The 22,163-nt window shown below is 46.1% G+C and overlaps 1 protein-coding gene across 1 annotated transcript in view; it reads right to left on the reverse strand.

Moving 5' to 3' along the window:
* The window catches only part of pdzd2 (PDZ domain containing 2), a 61,736-nt gene that overhangs the window by 33,850 nt on the left and 5,723 nt on the right, over positions 1–22,163 (reverse strand). The window contains exons 2-3 of the mRNA XM_030780270.1: positions 7,025–7,502; positions 1,797–1,942 (exon numbers count right to left, since the gene is read on the reverse strand). Of these exons, the coding sequence (XP_030636130.1) occupies positions 1,797–1,942; positions 7,025–7,502 (624 nt within the window). The remainder of the gene's footprint in view (positions 1–1,796; positions 1,943–7,024; positions 7,503–22,163) is intronic.

A 22,163-nucleotide genomic window follows, 5' to 3' on the forward strand; every position in this document is an offset into this window, starting at 1 on the left:
ATGATGAATTTTGCTGAACACAGAGATTTTAACCATCTCACAGGGAACCCACTCCACTCCCCCCATGGCCTCGAACAGGAACGTTAAGCTAATCAGAGACAGCCTCTCAAACTTCACCAAGCACTGGCCTTTAAAAAGTCGTATTTTCCTCGACGACAAAACGCCGGAAACGCTGTTCAGTTAACACAAAGATATCTCTGTCTCTTCTGCGGGATCTTTTGTTCCTCAGAAATGCCACCAGTGTTTGTGGGCCGCTGTAGCCTGCAGGAAATCCTCATGGACAGCTTTCTCACTGGCCAGCCAACATTTGCCGAGGACAGAGGAGAATTCACTGGGGTTGAGCAAGTCGAAATTCTCATCATTTTTACGAATATTCCCACAACTACCCGTGCACTGGCGAGAAGGGACCTCCAGATATCTGTAAGGAGCCCCACGCAATGCACTGCTCCATAGATCCCTTTCCAGAACCACCAGAACATTCGTCACGGAACCTTCTGGTTGGTCATCAGAGGAACCAAACAAGAGTCTAACGACTTCTGCCTTTTTTGTTTTATTTATTTATTTATTTATTTTGTTTTACTGTTTGTCATTGGACGAAAGCTCCGTGTGAACCACAGAGACCTGAGCTGCAGAGTGGTAAGAGGCAGGCGGAGGGTCTGCAGCCGGTCTGCGTCTCTATGGTCGCTCAGGGAGGCCCAGGACATTAAGACTACCTACAGGCAGGCCCAAATTTTCCGCTGGTCAAATATCCCCTGTCTCATTATGTGGTTTTTTTTTTCTGTCTGTAAAGTTAATCCTGTGCAAAGCCTGGAGGACTCGCGCTCTAAATGGTTTCCCTTTAACTATAAATACGACGCGAGGGGGTCCGTTTAAAGCGCATGAAAACCGGTCCTGTCAAACATCCCAGCTCCTTGGCTTTACACCACAGATTTGCTCTGTTTTCTCCAGTTATGCCAATGTCTGTGTTTAATGAAACGCAAAGAAGGGGAAACATGTCAGCAAATTTTTCAGCATGTTTTGGTTTAAGCTGAACTTCAACTTAAGACTTTAACCGTCATCTGTGAGGCATTTGTCCTGGAAGCATGAAAAATAATGCTTGTGTGTTTGTGTAGGTGTGTTGTCTATATTAACCACTTAAGTTCACCACAATGTTATACCTCAGTCAGCAGGCCCCATGGAACAGATCATCTCTTTTTGTCTGTGCGTGTGCGCATGGATGCGTGCATGTCTTAGTGTGTGTGTGTGTGTGTGTTTGTGAGAGTGTGTGTGTGTGTGTGTCTGTGCGTACGTGTGTATATCATATTGATCTCCTGGACGTCTCACAAAACCAAAGCATACAGTGTGGTCTGGTTGGCTATTCTGGGCTTTGCTGTCTTTCAAGTGTGTTCTTTATGTCAGCGTACAGCCAGCGGTCTGCCTCGCTTTAACATCGTTCTAAAACAGAACCGTGATCGCTCCGGGTCTGCCATCGGTCCAGATCGATAATCCAGACGGACAGCAGCGTGAGTAAAGTGGCCCGTGAGAGAGAGCCCTGTGTCAGGATAAGCTGGGATATTATGTTAGCTTTGAAGATTAATGAGGATTCTGGAGAGCTCTTGAGACAGCAGAATACTGCATATGGATGAGAACCTAATTGCACCAGCGAGTCAACCCCCCTCCCCCACCCTGTCAAACCCCCCCCCACTCCAAAAACCACCACCAACACAGCTAAAGAGCTTCACTCGCCCTTTCCCCTCGGTTGCCAAGGAAGTGTCTCCAAGGCTCGTCGCATGGCGACGCTCACGAGGGGCGTTTACCTCTGTGTGGCTCCGCCCTCCTCCACGTGGGCTACGATGATTCCGTGAGGCGAACGTTTTGATCCACGGCCACCCGTAATCTGTATTCCCAATCCGTCCTGTCCTTTCACCATGTGCATCTTCCAAATCCGACTGCCTTCCCTTGACTGCGAAAGAGACAACAGAGAGAGAGAGAGAGAGAGAGAGAGAGAGAGAGAGAGAGAATACTTAAACTCTGTCATCAGCCACTGTTATTTTGGTGTAATAAGACATAACACAGCGTTTAATCTCAGCACTGGGAGAGAATGTGATCACCACACCATCGTGTTCACTAACACTGTAACGTTCAGACATCTCTGAGTTAAAACCGGACTCCATGTCCTCTTAACTGATAGAGCTCACAGACCCTCATTAAACAGGCATTGATTTAGATTCACTACACAGTGTCAGTCCCCATGCCGTTCCCTCAGCCCTCTCCTCACTGTAAGACTTTCACAAAACGTGGAGGAAGATCTGTGTGTGTGTGTGCATCAGGTGTGAGGCTGACGGTTACTGGCGGCGTCTGGATGGGCTCTCCCTCCCTTTAACAATCTGATCTGCAATTAAGGATCATAATTAACCGTTTGACGCAAACACGTGTCTGATGAACCACGGAGACTGACTGCTCCAGAACGAACCGATCACCACGCGCTGGATTCTGCACAGTCAGGGTACAAACAAAACGCTCCAGAACATTCTCTCCGTCCAATAGACAATACAGGGAAACGTCCGTTTTGGGGAGATTACGCAGAGGGGTATTATGAGAGTTTGGGTCCATGAGTCACAATCATGAAAACACGTTTACTGCAAATTTGGGACTTGAACGTTTGCTTGGTTTGAGAATCACACACACACACACACACACACACACACACACACACACACACACAGAGAAGGGGAAAAAAGAGGGTGGTACTTGTCTTCCTGTCTGTTCTTATCAGCGACACGTCTGTCTCAGACACTCAAACACACGGCGCACAGATATTCACTGTATATGAGTGTGTAAATATCTAGTAAATGCATAAATATAAATGTTCGTCATTTACACGTTTGTCCTGTCACAGCAAAAGGCCAAATACAACCCCAGTTTCCAGTTCTCCTCTTTGGGAAGTGGCGATGAAAACACGGGTAAGCGCCGGGGAGGGTGTCTCGGAAACGCCCCTGAGATGACTGGCTCCGACAAGGTCAGGTTTGGAAAAAAAAACCCGACTCACACAGAACGTTACGTAACCGCTCCTCCCAACCGGGGTCTGTCAGAACAGCACCAGGGGAACGAGGAAGGACACAAAGAACACAAAGCAACACCGTCTGAGACCGGGACCATTACAACACTCATCAGAGTCAGTGGAAGCTCTGGCTCCCAGTGGGGGTCTTCAGAGGGGAACCTCAGAATGTAACATCTTTCTGTTGCCGGGGTAACGGAGGATACGGAGCCCACGCGTCCGCCCGTCTCCGCCGCGGACCGGCCGAGCACTCAAACATCCACGCGCTCGACTTCAGAGACTGCGGCACACGACAGACTGTTTCTGCGGCCTCACTGGGCCAATCAGGATCACAACGCCATGTCCTCAGATTTTTCCCGCTCTAAAGTCTGGTTGTAATCAGAATTTTTCTTTTTTTTGTGTGTGTGTGTGTGAATGCAGAGGCCACATGTTCCTGCCTGGGATGAACCACTAAATAGCCTTTTAAATGCACGCAGTTTCGCGGGTTCTTTCTTTTTGTTGAAATGTCTGTTTCCCTGCGTTTGGCTGTTTGTACTGAGGGTTTGAGTTTTCTGTCTGTGACATGTGAAGGCAATAGTAGCTCTTTGAAGTGGTGCTTCCACAACCGTATACTTTAGGCCCATAGTAAGAGACCCATCATCTTCAGATACCCTGTGCTCCTGCTTCACCCCCCATCCCCACCCAAACCCCCCCCACCTCTCTTTCTCTCTCTCTCTCTCTCTCGCTCTCTCTCTCTCTTTCTCTCCATTTTATCTGCTGGTGTGACCAGAGCTGGACACATAAAAAGACCAGAGAGAGAGAGAGCGAGCACAAGGGCCATTCTCATGCTAATGCACTCACATCAAACGTGTTCAGTTACACGACACAACGGGAGGGTTCTGTGCTCTTCATATAAAACTGTATTTTCACTGTTCCTCAGTCAAAGCACACTGTAAACAAAACACACACACACACACACGCATGTGCGTGCATGCCATGTATCTGTCAACACAAACATGACACGCATGTCTGCTGCGGCAGGGTTTGGTATGATTTTGTCTGTGTTTGTTTAGGGAGCACAGATTTGAGATGCTGCTTCCGTGCCGGGACCAGGGTTCAGTGGCATTCTGAGCAAAGGCAGAACCAGGTTCTGTGAAGCGAATGCACAGCCTCATCTGACCCGCTCACAGCACCGCCACAGCCGGGACTCGATTGGTACCAGAGCTTTTCTGATGGTAATACTGAAATAGAAGCCCATGAATTTTAAATGACTATTAATGAGAGACAGGCCTAACCCTATAAATAACCTGCCCGCTGATTTCATTCAGCATAAAACACAATAAATAAATATATAAATAAATAAATAATGTTTCGGTGTTTTTACCGCAGTTTGTGTCCTTGCTGCATAAGATTTACTTCAGGAAACATTTCAGAACAAATCATTTCTTGTCTTTATAGAAAACACCGCGACTTAAAGAGTCCAACATTACACATGTGCCTCACCATCGCTCTCAACGCCAAACCTATGTCACCGTTAACAAACGTTGTGGCTCGGTTCATTACGGAACCGTTGGAAAACCGACATTTGGACTGCGTTCTGAAAACGAGCAGACGGCGGGAGCGTAAAATAAATTGACACCGCACCAGGATTTTCCCCAAACAGCCTTTAGTAAACTGCACGCTGTCTGAGAAATGGACTGTCAGAGCTCAGGTGTACACCAAGTAAACAGAGGGCCACATTGATAAATGGACTCAGAGACTTGGCTTTTGTCTGGTTTTGTATCTCCCCACAGCAGTGAGGCGGAGCGGCGTTTGTAGAAGCGAAACCAGACTGCCTAGGCGTGATAACTGGGAGGCGGCGTGGACGAGCTGCGGCTTGCAGCGTTCGTTGGCTGTGTCCTGAGCGACTGGGGAGCAGGTATGCAGGCCTCAGGTGGGAGGCTGCCAGTCAGGATGAATCATCACTGGATCTGCACGTCGCTCTAAAGTCGCTCTGTTTTCATTCCCACACTGTTTCTCCTCCACGCCCCGACACGTGAGCTCTGAACCTGCCCAACACTCAGACACTTCCACAGCCAAAAAAAACCCCAAAAAAAACCCTTCTGCAAACACAGACGCTGCACACAGACGCTGCACACACAGACGCTGCACACAGACGCTGCACACAGACGCTGCACACACAGACGCTGCACACAGAAAGTAATTAGTGGCACAGTCTCCCAGCGCTGTGAGGAATCTGAGACCAGATGAAAGCTACGTTTCAATTTGATCTGAAACCTGATCCCAAGAGCAAGAGATCAGGATCTGGACTTTGACTCCAGCCAAAGGCTCATAAACCCGACATGGCCTGTCGACCCCTGGCCCCCCTGCTCCCTGGCCCCCCTGCTCCCTGAGTCAGGTGAGCTCAACAAAGTCGTCAGAACTTAAAAGTGTTGTATTACGGGTTGGCTGATCTCTTCACAAAATGTGGAGTGAGATTTTTTACTGATGACTCACGGAGTCTACACAGGAAAACCGCTAAATACTACCTCTAGGTAGGAGTCAGGCACTTGAAATGGTTTATTTGTATTTAAGGAGACCAGAGCCTATCACACAAGGACAAGTCTATTCATGTGCACACGACTACTTCACATACAATGACTCATGTCAGTGAGGCTACCGCAAAACTGTTTTTCTGTTCTTTTTTTCCTGCTTGTCGTGTTGCTTAAGTGCACTGCAAACCTGAATCATTTCGGGCCCATTCTGAAATATCCCATTCTACTAATGAAGCAGTCATTAACATGCTCTGTTTAAAGGGCCAAACTGGAATAAGCTTTTTACGTCAAAATGAATCACCAAAGTCCTATAAAAGCTGTAACCCAAGATTTAGAGAAAAAAAAAAAGGAAAAAAAGAAACTTGCAAACAGTTTAGCAAGTACACACGCCATGAGAAATGTGTTTCATTTCAGTCTGAGAGAAACAGGAGACCATTATAGCATCCAGAGCTCTGATGTTAACCCTGAATCTCTCATGTGGAGAAGCTTCCATTGATCGATCCCTACAGAGCATTCCCGCCTCACAGGCCGGGCTTGGAAACCCCCGCGTGATTGGTCAACTTCACTGCGCTGGGGTTTTGGGGGCGTCCCCACAGCAGACTTGTGCTGAAACACTGACACACAGGCGCATACGCCTGAGGGAAAAGTGGGGTTATTTTGAGGTACAGCCAAAGCCACTGCATCCATCACAAGGCCGAGGAGCTCTGGGAGATACCAGAGGTCGTCTCAGGGTAAATTATATCAGAAGCATATGCACACTGACTCAACACAAAGCCCAAAGTACTAATTACACAGACAACATCATCACGTCACTCTGGGCCGAACGGCCGTCAGGAAAGAGTCTGTCTCTGATTCAGCACTCAGTGGTGCATCTCGAGGGTGGACTTGCCGGAGGTCGTAGGGAACGCAGGATTTAGCCGTTACAGTTTCTTGGTCTTTCGCTTTTATGTAAGCTGTCGAGGAGATCTGAGCAACCTCAGATCCCACAAAAAAAAACTCCTACGTGTGCTGACAGTGAGAGCAATCGTACTCTGTGTAGTCACTGTTATCCATAAATTCCATTAACAGCTAATAATAACAGAACCCCCTTTCTTGAGCTCGAACCCAACCATCTGTATCCCTACACCATCTACAGCAGGATTTTCCTCAGACCTAGTCCTGGAGGTCCAGGCTCCTTCTGGTTTTCATATCAGTAAGACACCGGGGTCCCTCAGTGCCTGAGGACTACATGCACCTGTCACCTGGTTTAACGACACTTTCTGATACAAAGTGAGGGCTCCAGGACCTCACACACCCAGGGCGGGATCGGAGGAGCTCTGAGTTATTACATCATATGCTTCAGGCGTTTTGATGGTCAGTGTGTGTTGACTGACTGCGTGCTGATTGAGTGTGTGTTGATTGAGCGTGTGTGTTAACTGAGCATGTATTGATTGAGTGTGTGTTGATTTAACATGTGTTGATAGGGCAGTCTTACCTGACTGGAAGGCTCGCTGCCCAGTGACTCTGTCTTGTAGCTGTCTGAGAGGCGTGAGCGGCATGGCAACGTCGCCGTACTTCCTACGGTCATGTGACTGGGAACCGCGACATTCGAGCCAATCACCTGCCTCTCCTCTGTGGGCGTGGCCAGTGGAGTGTTGGGCTCCGAGGTCGTGGCTTCCATTTCCACGGAGCCGTAGCCATTCTCCAGACTCCCCTTGCTGCTGTCTTTGCTGTCTTTGGTAAAAGAAGACCGGGAGATGACGCCGAACTTGCGCGTGCGCTTGCCGTTCTGCGTGGGGCTTCCCGCGGTCTCCGAGGAGACGCTGCTGCGGTGTTCCCGGGAAGATTCCACGCCGACGCCGCCGACGCCGACGGTGATGCCATTGCACGGCGGGACAGGAGCTTTCCGCTTGATTCTCCGCAACATGATCAGGTAGATGCAACCTCCATTCCAGCACTGGTCAGCCAGGTAACTGTGGAGAGGAGAGGAGAGCGTTAGGGCCCCGCTGTTCACAAGCAGACGGCAAACGAAGCGAAACTTACAGTCAGTCCATTCTGTCAGGTGGCAGAATCCCACAGTGACACACACGAGGAGAAACATGGCGCTGAAATAGAGACAGACTGGACCCGACAGACAGCCCAGACAAACCTGATTCTGATTGTTTCAGTGTTTCAGTTATTTCTGAACACAAATGGTGGCCGTCGGCCTCAGCTAATCTTTCCTGACTGATTGAAACCTTCACTGGTTCATGTTTCACATGGAGAATGACAAAAACCAACAAAATCTCAATTACACTGATGAGATAAGTGAGCAGGGGGAATGTGTCAGACAGAAGATATCCCCCTCCCTGCGGCATGATGCCCAGCACTCAAACACAAACCCATTTAACATTACAATTATTACAACAACATTACAACATGACACATTCTATTCAGCGTGGCCCATCTGAATTCATAAAACTTCGATAAATGGAACAATGACCACAATGGTCCTGTCAAAACATCATCGACGGTTTGGAAACGCGTTGAATTCTCACAGCCATGCCGTCAGAGCGAAATGAAAGCACGGAGACACAGACCGCGTCTTTAAAACGGGAAGGGCCCAAACCGCGTGTCCAGACAAGCTCGGTAAGAGATCGGCTGCGGCTCTTTAGAAAACACGTCTGATTTATGTTCATCATATGACAATGCCAAAGCTTCCCGCGCGTTGGCGTTTTCCTGTTTGCCCTCTGTCATTGTGTAACTGATCTGATGACAGTTAAGACTGTTAAGACTGCATAAAAAAAAAGCTTTCTGCTGAATGAGCCATATCGTTATTACATATTAACTCCGTCTCTGAGAGCCACGGTGAGCACGGTAAATCATTTATGATAATGGTTTTGTAAAAGCTCAGAGTAAATTGTGTCACCTTTCATGTGACGTGTGGATCATATCCACAGTGAAGGGGCTTTCAGAAGAACCACTACTGCAGCAGGAAAGTGTGAAACGGATTGTAGATATCAGTATCTGTAACACGGCTGGCATATATCATATCAGAGTCTGACAGGAACTGAAAAGCATTACACACACACACACACACACACACACACACACTCCACCACCACTACAACTGATAATGATGGGATTTGTTCCATGAATGATAAATGATGAATAACAGAAAACAGTGATGAATCACAAGCTGTAGTTGACATGTTACCAAAACAAAGCTGTTCAAATCAAACAATCTTTCACTTCATCAAATCAACAAATCAACTGGTTATCACTCAAAGTTTTAGTTCAAGTGCATGTTCACCAACTACATTTTCTTCAGTCATTCTGTGTTACCCCCCCCCCCCCAAGGGTCATTCCTCACATTTGTCTGTAACACTCTATTCAAGCCCCTCACAGACACCCCCCTGTGCTCCTGACGCCTGGTTTTGCCCACAGTTTGCTGGGACTTGCTGAGAAACAAAAGGCCCAGGGCACAGGGGTACTCTCTTCCCTGTGACAAAGTACCAACACCGGCACTGCTGACGCGGACGCTACACAACGACAAAACATTTGCTTACATCTCAAAACGATAAGCCAGGCACCAGAGGAGGGGCACAGGAGGATAATGACAGGGGAGGAGGAGGAGGGGGGGGGGAGAGAGAGGGGGAGACAGGGAGAGAGGGAGAGAGAGAGAGAGAGGGAGAGAGGGAGAGAGAGGGAGAGAGAGAGACAGAATAAAGTGGAAAAAGTAAATAGACACTATTTTACTCTAAAAAAAAAAAAAACTAGCCTATATTTTCAGTCAAATACAATTAGAGCCATTTATTGGAGGCTGAAATTAAATAAAAAAAAGAAACCCAGTGCACTTAGATGTTCTAAAATAACTGGTTCATCTTCAGAAGAACAAAGTTGTTTTTTAAAAACAGCACCTGATTTCCAGCTCCACTGACAGGAAGTCTCTGATGGTCAAGAGAAAACGAGAGGTTTGAAATTACAGACACGGTTTTTGGACACATTTCTGTCACTAGGGAGTCTGATTTTGTTTGTAATTCACTTCAAAACAAAATAAAACTGTCTCTTGAGCACAGAAACTGACAGAAACTTACACTCTCACACACACACACACACACACACACACACACACACACACACACAGAGCTTTATGGGAAGTCTGCATTCAGCAGCTACAGCACTTTAATGCTAATCGTCTTCTTTTGACAAGTGCAATACACATTACTGGTGAATCCCCTCTGTTTCCTGTGGATGAATTCCCACTGGCTGGCTGTGGTTTTAACACGATCAGGGTCAGACGCTCATCCCGGCCCTCTGTGGACCGCATGAATGGTCTGTGGAACAGAATTAGCATAAATTCTGTACATACCAGCAGTCTACAGTTAGAGCTTAGTGACTTGTTCTAAAGGCTAAAACGGATCTGATGCTTTGCTTTGCCCTGTCCAAATCCAAAGGCAACTGGCATTGTCCTCACAAGTTCCGCTATAAAAATCAGCCCTCCTTCAAAATTTAGTCTAAAAGCACTCACACAGAAAACATCGCCGAAATAGTTCTGCATCTGAAAACATCACACGTCCAAAGTGGATCCCTGTTCTCCCTCCTGTGAGAGAGCACCAAAGAGGAATTTCTAAAGAGCCTGTTTTGTCGCTGAGGTGTCAAAGATGCTGAGCTGTACCATAAATACACACTGTCAGAGAACCGTATCCACTGAGTCACTGCTCTGGAATGACCCAACACAACCATCTCACATACCTCAGCACTGATATACTCACTCAGGAGACTGACACATATTGACAAAGGATAGGCCCTCCATGATCACAAAGAACACACACACACACACGTACACAAACGTGCACACACACACACACACACAGACACACACGTACACACACACACGTACACACACACACACACACGCACACTCATTTGGACTCCACACCAGTGTGTCAGAGATGTGACAAAGATCTGAATTATGTTCATGACCAGCAGGTCATCAGACCTCCACTGCCTATTTCACACATGCAGTTTCACACATGCAGTTTCACACATGCATCTTTATCTGCACACGCGTGTTCCGGCAGCGTACCAGGACCGGGGTTATGTGTGAACACGAGCCGGAATCAAAGCGCCGGGAAAGTTGAACGGGAAGTTTGTTGGGAATAGAGCTAGCACTATTCCCAGCAATATTCCAGGGAGGAAGTTTTTGATGACGTATTTATCCTGAGACTTGGTCAGTGCATAAGGTATTTTTCTACCTCTCTCCAATTTGTCTACAAAAGTATTTTCTCAGTTTTTCTACAAAAATTTAAATAGTAAATTAACACCGGCAACAATTCACCATAGGGCAGGATCTGTTCACCCACCATTTTGTTCAAAACAAAGCGTCATCCACCATGTACGTTAGACGTCACCTTCGGCCTTTCTGGAATTTCCAAGTCATTTGGACATGCTGGACCCAGCAACATCCCAGCAGTGTTCCAACAACGGACTGCGAGTGTGATCGGGGGGAATCTGCCAGCATCACTAATCCGACATCAAACCAACACATAATTCAACATCGTTCCAAAGTTTAACACGTGAAAGGGGCATAGACCTGTAACCCAGTCAGCAACCAGACACACCAAGACCCTCACATACCCCCGAAAACAGTTCCTGTGAAATACACAACATAACAAAGTGAGGAACATTTATAAAAGAGTCCAGACCATTCTCAGGCAACACACCAACCAACAAACAAACACACCACACAGACTTTGATCGGCTGACACACTGTGGAGCAGCAGTGAAATTCTCTCACTGGTGATCAGGTTGAGCTTTGTTTTTTACTCTTATCGCCTCGGCTCAGCGTGCTACTCTTGTCTCACCTCTCTCTCTGGTGTTGACAATTCTCTGACACGTTTCTGCCATATTTCTCTCCTGTCTGTTAGTCTTCCAGAACAAAGAACCTGAGCCCTCATGGGTTTAACACTCCCCATTACTCTCTCTTCTCTCCTTCTCCTGAAGTTTCTTTTCGAAAAACCAAGGAACAGTCGAAAATATTTCTCAAATCCTAAAACCCCTAAAATATCTGTGTTGTCACTCGTAAAAATTTATCTGCGTAGGAAGGAACTTGACTCAACAGCCGAAGCCAAAAAATATTAACACAGGTCCAGCAGTCTGGGCACGCAGCTGACTGCTAAGTGAGTCTCTATTTTTCACCGCCGACAGAGCTGTCCGACGACCGTCCGCTCTCGGCTAAAGCAATCAGGCCGTAATTAAAGTGTTAAATCAAAGCGTTAACGGCACGAGATGGACTGAACAATGCATTCCTGTACATTCAGAGACATGGATATCTCATGTTTCAGATGACTACCTACGTAACTACACACAGGTTCGCTTGAATAGAGTGACTTAATAAACAACAAAAATATAATCCTAAGTGGCTCGTTTCCAACACGTCGTAGAGCAAGTGAACACGACCGTTGGATTTACCATCTATGACTGCCTAATTCAGTGTGTTTAAACCGTAAACTCGTGCAGAGGTAACACACTCCGTTTTGTTTATGAAAAGACGGGGCAAAGATTTGATAAAATCAACCCATGCGATTGCACTGACAGGGTAGGAATGTGCACTGAACTATTTATCTGCCACAGTTACGTAAAAAACCCTTATCTTTTTCCGGAACGTCCACTGTCCCTCTCTGTATTCCTTAAATTGTAACGGTTTCTGTGTTTTGTGGAGATCCTGCTCCCTCTGGAATAGACAGATTACTCCGGAATCTTTCTGAATTCTTGCCCAGAAATCTCTCTCTCTCTCCCTCTCTCTCTTTCCACTCTGCCTACCAGGGACAGTTCTTGTTCTTCCAACAAAACAAACCCAAAAAGCTTTTTTAGTGACAAACTGCTTAAATACTGAAGTGTATCATGTTTTCCTGAATTCTGCAATTTGAAAGGTCAAATCTCAGAGTACAGAACTCCCTGACCAAAATTCCATCTGAGAATCTGGGTGATTGGACTGACTTTCGCTGCAGGAAACCAGAGCAAGAGACGGACAGAAACTATGCAACAGGAAACCACAAAACAGCCTGCCCCACACGCGTCCCACTGCTGTGACCAAAATGATTCAACTTTCTGTACGTGTATTTGAAATATTTGCCTCTGTTCTCTGAGATGTTGACAAAACTCCCTGTGGAATAACTGAACTTATCCTTTATTGATCCTGGTAGAGACATTCATCTCTCTACTTATCCAACCCCAACGACTTAGCAACAGCTGACAGCCACTGTACGACACCTGGGGGCCATCTCCAGGGTCAAGGCCGGTGTCTGGGTCACGGGCAACGGTAGGAAGATCTCATGCGTAACACGCATGTGTTTGGCTGAGGGAGAACATGGGAAGAACACGCGGACTCCGCTCAGAAGACCCTGAACTGGGACTTCCTTCTTGCAAGGTGACAGTACCAATCACAACACGATCATGTTGTCAGAATATGACGCATGGAGAGACCGGACCATAATAGCATTCATCACCTTATTCCAACCGTCAGACGTTATCACAGAGGAAGGAAAAGAGGAACAGAACAGCCCTGTGTGAATTCCTCAAGGGAAGCCGGGAGTACAAGGCCAAGGTCTTGTATGGTCCGTTTCCGTGGCAGCCAGCTGCCCTCCTAAAGGCCCACACACCTACCAGATTTATCCCCACACCAAACTAACGCACCCTAAATCTAATGGCCTATAATATCTATCACAATCTAATGTTCAGGGGGGTGGGGGCTACTCGGGGTTTAATCAGCTGAATCAGTGTCTGCAGAACTGGAGCTGAAGTCTGTGCTGGAGGCGGAGGATGGGTTGCTTTATCTGTCACTCAGATCTCGACAGGTATTCGCTGTGGTCTGGCCGAGGTCCTTAAACCTGCACTATCAGTCAACGTCACCCAAAGAAAGCACGTGTTTACCATTACGATAAAGAGCACGTCGCAGATGCAGACGTTCTACACCTCCAAGGAATCCATCACGCAAAACAGGATTTGATAAAGCCCAAACCCACAGGGAAAAAACAGGCCATGATGTCAACGTTGGCACGACGACAGAGAGTTCACCCGCTGTGAAGGCTGAAGCGCCTCTGCAAAGCCAAGTAACAGGCTCCGCCCTTAGCTTCTGCTCCCAGTCATAAACTTCATTCCCGTTACAGCAACAGGGAGAAATCCATCAAGACGAGACACGTCCCTGCACGCCTCGTACCAAACACACGCCAAAACAAAAACGACCAAAATAAGACTCCACTGCTAACTTTCAATTAGACAAATACATGTAACAAAAATAAAAATTTGTCTGCACCAATACATTGCTGAAGGAATGAGACAGTGAACTCCTCTCTAGGGTTAGCATTTACTCTCAATGCAAACTTGCACTTGGCTGCATTTTCAAAGAGGCGCTTTCAGATGCATTAGGGAATCGAAGAACGATCTAAAAACTGGCTATAAACTCAGAGCCTTCGATTTCTCAGATCCCATGGTGTTTGTTTTCCCAGGGCTTCAGGCCAACCAAAGCTTTAACATCACACATGTTCAACACGTACGCATGCACCTGGGCGTCACATGCTGAGAAAGTTCTCCCGTCTCCAGTGGATGAAGATCTACCGCGGCCCAGACCCGTCAGCTTGTCAATTCGGATTTCTCGGTTGGGTTTTCCGTTCTCAGCGCGGCCTACGGTCTGACGGAGGACAGCCTCTCTAGCACCGTAATGTTACATTTGTCTGGGACGGTCTCTTAGATTTCCTCCTCTGCCCCCCTCCATTCCTCTGGGATATGATCATCTGTAGGTCTGCTTGGAGGAGAGGGAAACAAAAAGAAAACCTCTCGACTCTTGGACGGATCGGAACCGGCAGAACCCCTCAGTCATTTCCACACGGGCTGTGCCGAAGAGGAGCGAGCGGCGTCCGCTGGTGCGGCGAAAAGAAGGAGCAGGGGTTTCACCGTCTTGGCCCGGACAGGGAGGTGGGAATCCTCTCTCTGTCCCACTGGCCGTAAGCCCCAATGGTTTTACGGTTGTTTGCAGTGGGACATTCGACCTTTGATTCAGCAGTAGCAGCACAGAACTGTGGATGTGTTATAAAGGGAGGGACTTTTGACAAACAACAAACAAACAATGCGGGCAGCTTCGGCGCCAGTCAGAGTTCGAGGTGAAAGTTCCACAGACTCTCGGTCAAGCGACGAAGCAGCGATGAAGTGTGACACTAATATCCAAAACAAGACGGACATGTCATTCTAAATGGCACGTTCGTCAGAGATACAGTGGATGGTTATGGTTTATGGCTCAGTCTCCAGAACACTGTCTCACTATGTCAGTCACTCCTGCAGTTTTGATAGAAAAGGCTTAAACTCCAGGCCCTTACATACAGACTCTATGAGACTTGGTCACTACGACTTGGTCGTAAATTCACTGCTGTTGCTACAGCCAGGTCACAGATGTGTCACACTGCTTCCCGGTGTAGAGAGCTGTTTCTTTCTCTTTATGAAATAATTTTTATTTAAAACCAGTCAAGGAAGAGAAAAGCCACACGCAGCAGGTGGGCCATTTACACATCTTCCATTAAGACTCTCTGAGTGACCATCCACGGCAGGAAACCAAATCCAGAGAGTGACAGGAACCATGACATATGTAACCAAAGAAAAAGGCCTAATTAGACGTTCGGGTCACATTACTGTCTCTCTCCGTCCCTGATAAAATGACAGCCTGAATGTGGCGGTTTGGGTGACATTTCGTTTCCCTGTATGATACGTTCTACAGCACTCAGAATGTGCCATGGGGGCCTCTTTGTGCCATAAGGCTTATACAAAGTGTGCTAACTTAAAGTGAGCGTGTATTTCTGTGAAGAAAAACAAAAGCTATCGAGTCAAAAGCTCTTGCAGCGCCTGCCTCTGCCTGCGGTATCACTGACTGCGCACTAAAGCCACCTGCTTTCAGTATCAGTCTCAGCCTGCTCTGTGAGGACAGCGGGACGGAATGATCCGAATATGAAATTCAGGGATCCTTGTGACTAAGTCTTAGAATAACAGGAGGATTTGGCCGAGATCAGGCTAAGTGTCTTACGCATTTGGCGTAACAAACATCATTGCAAAACATAATAATCTCAAAAAAAAAAAAAAAAGATCGGCTTTTGCTAATACGGTAAATCACTTCAAATCTGTAAATGCAAAATGTTTTGTTCCAATCCACCTGGGCATTTCACCTGAACATAATAAAACAAAAAAAAAAAAGAAAAAATCAACCAATGTGTCAGGTTTACACAACATACCTCTCAGCTAATGACGCTCTCACTTAGAGTTTAAGAGACAAGGACAATAATCCTTAAAATCCTTAAAAGTATATTTTAGGCATGGAAACCAAAACGAACCTGCTTCCTGACCTAATCTGATTGGCAGAGATGGAGATCATGACAAAAATGCGGAACAAGGAAAACCTTGGAGACATTTTTGGTTTAGCAGGGAGAACAACCGAAAGCTGTTGTGAAACATGTCTCCAGCCCCCCACAGGTGAGGCTGGATTATGAGGAAATGCAGATTAGCTGTTTTTTTCCCCCACCATAATCTGCTCTGACAGGGGAATATGAGGGCACGGCTGCACCAGTCAGCCCTGCAGGGGACGGAACACCAGTTCAGACTCACCAAGTCACGTCTGCACTGGTGCCGCAAACACCCAGTTACAACTGGTGAAGTTCGGAGGGAAAAAACAACAGACGCACCTGACGCTTCACCCAAATCGCATGCTGGCATCCATGTGCTCCGTGCCCACGTACGCTGATGTTTGTGTTTACGGTTCTCGCAGGTTCCTCTCACTGTCTCCTGCCTCTTGGTTTTTCAGTATTTACTCATGGGCATCGATGTTGAGCAGTGGAAGGCAGAGTAACTCTAATGCCAAAGACCTCCAAGTTCTTCTCCCTGAGTGTTCCGAGAGCAGTCTGCCTTCCACATCCTCGTGCTCATTCTCCATCTAACACATCTCTTATGTCCCGTCGCTCTGCGAGGACAAGAAGTCCGAGCATTCGTGGGCCGAAGGAACTGGCTAACACCACTGTAGATTGACAAATATGAGCAAATATTTCATGTGTCTGGCAACGGTCTAATGATGGAGTTCAAATGAGTTCAAATTCCCATGGAAGTCATTTCGATTCAAACCGAGAGGAAGGAACGTCTTGGCTTTCACATCCTGCTCTGCCCGTGGGATCGTCTGCTATCAGCATTCAGAGAACGCTGTGCCATCTCCTTCGCGTGTGCGGCCACCTCTAGTATTTATCGTGCGCGTGTGAAAACAGCACAAGGCCTGGCGGTTTGCGAACAGTTTTTCACTGCGATGATTCTTTGCAAAATGATCCGCTCAGCTGAGGGAGGAACTGACTTTCTCTTTTTCAGTGACTCACTTCCACACTTAATCAACAGATTTAAGTGCTCCCTAAATATGTCCGTTTCCCTGGAAAACGTGTCTGTCCAGGAAAAGCCGTCACACACAGGTATCAATCTGATCCCATACGTGCATTTTCAAAGCAACTTAACCACATCTTAACACACTTAAAAACGGCACACCTCTGAACTGAAACATCCTGTTTCTCCTTTTTGTAGGGTTGTCTGGCCAGGGATCGACAAGACTAACTCCGTGCTGGAGTCTGAATAAAGGAATTCCACAGCGTGCTGGGGCACCAATCGTAGGAACAGCCTCACTCAGCAGTCTGCATGCGTATAGGCCTGCAGAGGGGGAAGCTGTACCCACCGCAAGCCCCTCTGGGACCAGGGCCATCTGAAAGAGCTTAGATAGGAAACCAAGCATCTCTTAAGGAGAACCAACCCCCGACGTAAACACAGACTGCAGATTTTTCTCGTTCTGCAAAGGAAACATCCTTCCTTTTTCTGATGTTTGTTCAGTGGAAAAACTCTGTGTGTGTGTGTGTGTGTGTGTGTGTGTGTGTGTGTGTGTGTGTGTGAGCAAACTAGTAGCTCTGAAATGCCAGCCAACACACGGTTCCCATTATCATATCTCAATGTGTGTTCGATTAGCAGTGCCCACAGACTGACGGAGGACTGCGTAGGAACTTATCACACACATCGCCCATGGTTATACATCATCTCAAACACGTTCCACTGGGTTTTCCCGACCAATCCTGCAGCGCAGAGAGGCACCTATAATCTACATTGCCTTATATTCACAGCATCTTAGACAAGGCGTTCAGACAACACCTCAGTTTAGCCAGTTGGGTCCGTCCATATTCAGCTTGGACACTACAGGCTCAAGATGACTTACGACATGAAACAAACGGAATGTCCGCAAAGCTAATGACTTTACAACACTCACAGGACGGTGACTGGGGAAGACTCTGAACAGGTCGAAACGCTGGCCGACCTTAATGAAAGAACCGCCGGCAGGAATCCACTGACAACAAACAAACAGAGCCAAAGGAACGAGAAAACAAACCCCAGTGCCAGATTCTCCAGTGTGAGATTACTGAAACCACAAAGACAGATGGGCAGCCCTGCCTAAAACCAGTTAAGGCTGTAAAAATACAACAACATCAACAACATCAACAGCATCAGCACATGAGACAGTCAGTGCAGCCATAATCTACCACAAAATGACCTTCTCAGATGAACTTTGCTAAATTTACAGGCAATGGTTTCGCAGAACCACATCTGAATGATCAACATGCAATTCTGAGAGGCGCTTATCTGCGGGTTCGCGGATAACTTCACAACAACTTCAAAACCACACCTGTGAGGTGAAATAGATACAGCTGTTTAAAAAAAACCCCATAAAAATAAGGAATGTTTATTTAAAATATATGCATTACACTGCAAATTCAAGGACTAAACATCTCAGAGAACCTCTACAGAGATTTTAGAGAGGGTCTTAAAACTTTTTTCAGAGCCAGAAGATCCGTTTTATACTGATTCGCACATTCAAATACGAGACTCAGGCTTCCCTGGTTCGAAGGCAAGCACTACGGGTACTTAGCGTTGTTCAGCTGTTGCAGGGAGCTTGTGTGACTCACCGATAAGCAGATTTATCCTCTAACTTTACTCTGCGCCTCTCTCATGAAAGAATAACACGCTTCCCTTCACACACAGGCGTTAGATAACTCTTACTCTTTTCATTTAACGCACTATGAACAACACACGAAAATATCGACGCCACGGCACGCCACGCCAGGGCAAATGAACTGGGAAAATCATCTGGGATCAAAACGAGCTCCTGAAATCGAAAGAGACCTCCCGCTGCAGCCAATCACAGAGTTCAGGTCAACCATCCGAAACCACATTTATCCCACATACAGTTAGAGTCACTTAATTATAGGCGAATACAACATTAACCGTGTCCTGTTAGATAAACAAGTAAACAGTACATTGCAAAGCACATTTCTTTAGTTTTAAATAGAAATGCGAATGCAGGCAGAGTGTATTGCACTGGGTACTGTACGTTCATCATTCTTGTTCATACGTCAACCTGATCCTGTATCTACCATTATGTGATAGCCTACTATTAAATAATAACTCTAATTGATCCAATAGCAACTGCCCTTTAATGTGTTAGGCTAGATTTAGACACTAGCGCGTTGGTGGTGTGCGACAAAGCAGGTTAGAGAGGATTAACCTAAATCACTTCGAAGAAGAAAACCTGGAGTCGCCGGTCTTTATAACCGACAATTAAGAATACTGCGCTAAGAAACAGTTTATTCCTCAGGGAACAAGTGTATGGAGCCACAGTTGAGTTTCTCCCCAAAATATCATTATACACATAGTCTACATACACATAAAAAGCATTTAAACTAACCTCAAAACTCAAACCGCAAAACAACCGCAAAACTTCTCGAACACAAATGTTTCTGATATTCTCCAAAATGCTTACACAGAATTTGTGAATTTTTTTTTTAAGCGTAATTTGGATCATTTACCTTCCTCTTTGAATAAGCTATTAATATTCTTGTCGTCAGGGGACGATAAAGACAAAAGATAATGAAAAGAGCTGAGTACAGCAGCACGGAGGACCTGTGCTATATCAGCACCGGGTCGTTATCTGGCACTTGTGAAAACATCCCACTCATGCGGTGCATTTACGGACGGTTGTAATAACTACAACCCCCCCAACAGCCAAAAGAAATGAAGAAATCAAGTTCGTTTCTACCTGAAGTTCTCAGTAAAACCTCATTTCTCCTCTCCTCCCTCCGTGCGTCGATTTCACTGACAGCGAACTGGCGCGCGGAATTAATCTGACCAAAACGACTCGTGCTCCCATGAGTCTGATTGGTTTTAATCACCGGCGCAGTCAACTGCTCGCGAGGAAATATCTTTAGGCAATTGTGCGAGGGAGCAATTCTTCCATTCGATTTGATATTATCCGTTAAGACTACGCAATATAACTATTCTTCCAAAGAAGAGTCTGCCAACGCGATTGTGCGACTGTCAAACTGTCACCTCCCTCCCGCTGGTGCTCTGACACATCTGGAGCGGACACATGATATGCACGAGAGAGGGTATTTCTGTACCTTGTCCCTTAATGCTTTCCGTGAGCTTTCAGATCTACGAGCAGAGACTCTTGGCTTCTCCAGTCCGCTCAACTGGCTCCACATCTAAAGCGCAAAACCCGGGCGGGATGATATTCCCGTTCCGCCCCCTTTCTCGTTTAGAATCCGTTGCTTCTAACCCTTTGCTTTTCAAAATATACATCAACAAGCGGGAAAACACGGGTTATACGAATCTAAGCCCCCCAGCGCACATTACCCTTTCTCTGGCTAAGCACATGTTTGTCTGTACGCAATTTGCCTAACCTTAAACCCTAACCCTAACGTCAGTAAATATTATATAATCCGTCCAGTAATAAACCATGCATTTACCTCCGCTGTCTTAAAAGTCAAATTCAAAGTCAAAATACACGTGTATGAGTAATTAAAGTTATTTAGTGCCATACAGACTCTAAAAAGTCCTTGGTGAAATAAATATGAAAAGACACAGACATGCTAAGCTTGTGCTAAACTATTTGATATATACAGTCCAAACAAACGATAAAGTTTTAGTAGACGAGCAGAAAAATCTGTTGATTTCACTTCTGTGCTCAAACTGTTACTAGATCTCCCTCTAGTGGTGAAATCTCTGCACTACAGACCTTTCATTCTAACTAATTCTGATAGGTAGTAGTAACGGATGTCATTTTCTATAATCGCCTTTCGTTACGCGACGGTTCACTGCGCTAAACGCTAAACGCTAAGCGTGGCACTGCGATGTGTTATAGCGAGGTTTTAAAAGGGTCGTTCACTCTTTACCAGTAAACTGCAGAATACAGAGCAATCTACTGTTGTGGCTTTGAGGTGGATGCAATTATAGATTTCAAGTGTTACTATGATATAAAAATTTTACTCGCATCAAGTTCAAATGCCACGTAGACTTTTAAGAATATTAAAATTTCCATAGCAACATAGAAAAAAGTTTCAAAGTTTGTTGAGCCACCTTCAACAATTCCCTAACCATTTCAGGATAGACACTCTCTCTCTCTCTCTCTCTCCTTCTGGTTTTGAAATCTTTTTTGACCTCCCCCTATTCCAAGAAACTCGTATTTACTTTACCAGTGCGGATGATTTTTCTCCAGGTAACAGATAAATCAAACAAACACACTCATTTTTTTCTTAAATACATTTTAAAGCACTTCTCGAACCACCCCCATAAATAGCACCTGCGTTTGCACGGGAGCGTTTTTTCCTGCCAGGGTCATTTTTCAGGACTGCGGGCATCTGGTTCTGCTCGGCTGTCTGGATCCACATTCCTCTCATACACGAGTCGGGCTTGAGGAAAACGGCCCCGAACACAGTAGCATGGATCACGTGACTAAACGTCAGCCTCTCACCGCTGAGCCGTGGGATCGCGGCACTTTTCACTGACTGTAAATAATCGTTTATGTCCGTGAGGTGGGGAAAAGCTAACCCCAGTGAAATTAGTTACATTATTTCAGTGGAATGTTTGGTGGTGAAAGATGCAACCGAAAAATGTTCTTTTGGCCCCGTGACATTTGGCTTAATAGAGAATGTCAGTGACAAAACTGTCTTTGGAGCCAATAGGAGTGTGAGGGGATCTTGAGCACTGGGGTTCTGGAGCGCATCTCGTCTCTGTAAAACTACAGAACAGTTCACTCAGATCCATAAGAACCAAACGTGGATAGCACTAATGCAGAGTGTTCTCATTGTGAGGGGGAGAAGTTTGAATTTTGTGTTTGACCTCTGCCATCAATCATTCGTTGTCACATCCTGCTTTTCTGTCACACTCCGTTTAATGTCATATTTAAGAAGTCGATCAAGGTGATTAGAAACAGCCTCTAATTTCTGAACTGAGATCAGTTTTGCTTAGTCTCATATCATGGTTAATCTGAGGAACGGAGAGGGACAGTAAGTGCTGGTCCTAGGACAGCATCTGTGGCAACGTCTCACCGCAGAGGCAAATGCAATGTCTTACTACCCCCTAGTGGACAAAATCAGTAACTAAAAATTCCATACCCTGTTTTGTGCAATGCAATTCTTTTCAGCATCATATCAACAGTTTTCACATTTGCGCGTGTAAAAATAAATAAACAAATAAATAAATATATAATCAAGAACTTAAATAAAATGAAACAATGCATCACTATATTTTTAATAATGTAGATA

Source organism: Chanos chanos, chromosome 1 (genome assembly GCF_902362185.1).
Source record: "Chanos chanos chromosome 1, fChaCha1.1, whole genome shotgun sequence".
Classification (NCBI taxonomy): domain Eukaryota; kingdom Metazoa; phylum Chordata; class Actinopteri; order Gonorynchiformes; family Chanidae; genus Chanos; species Chanos chanos.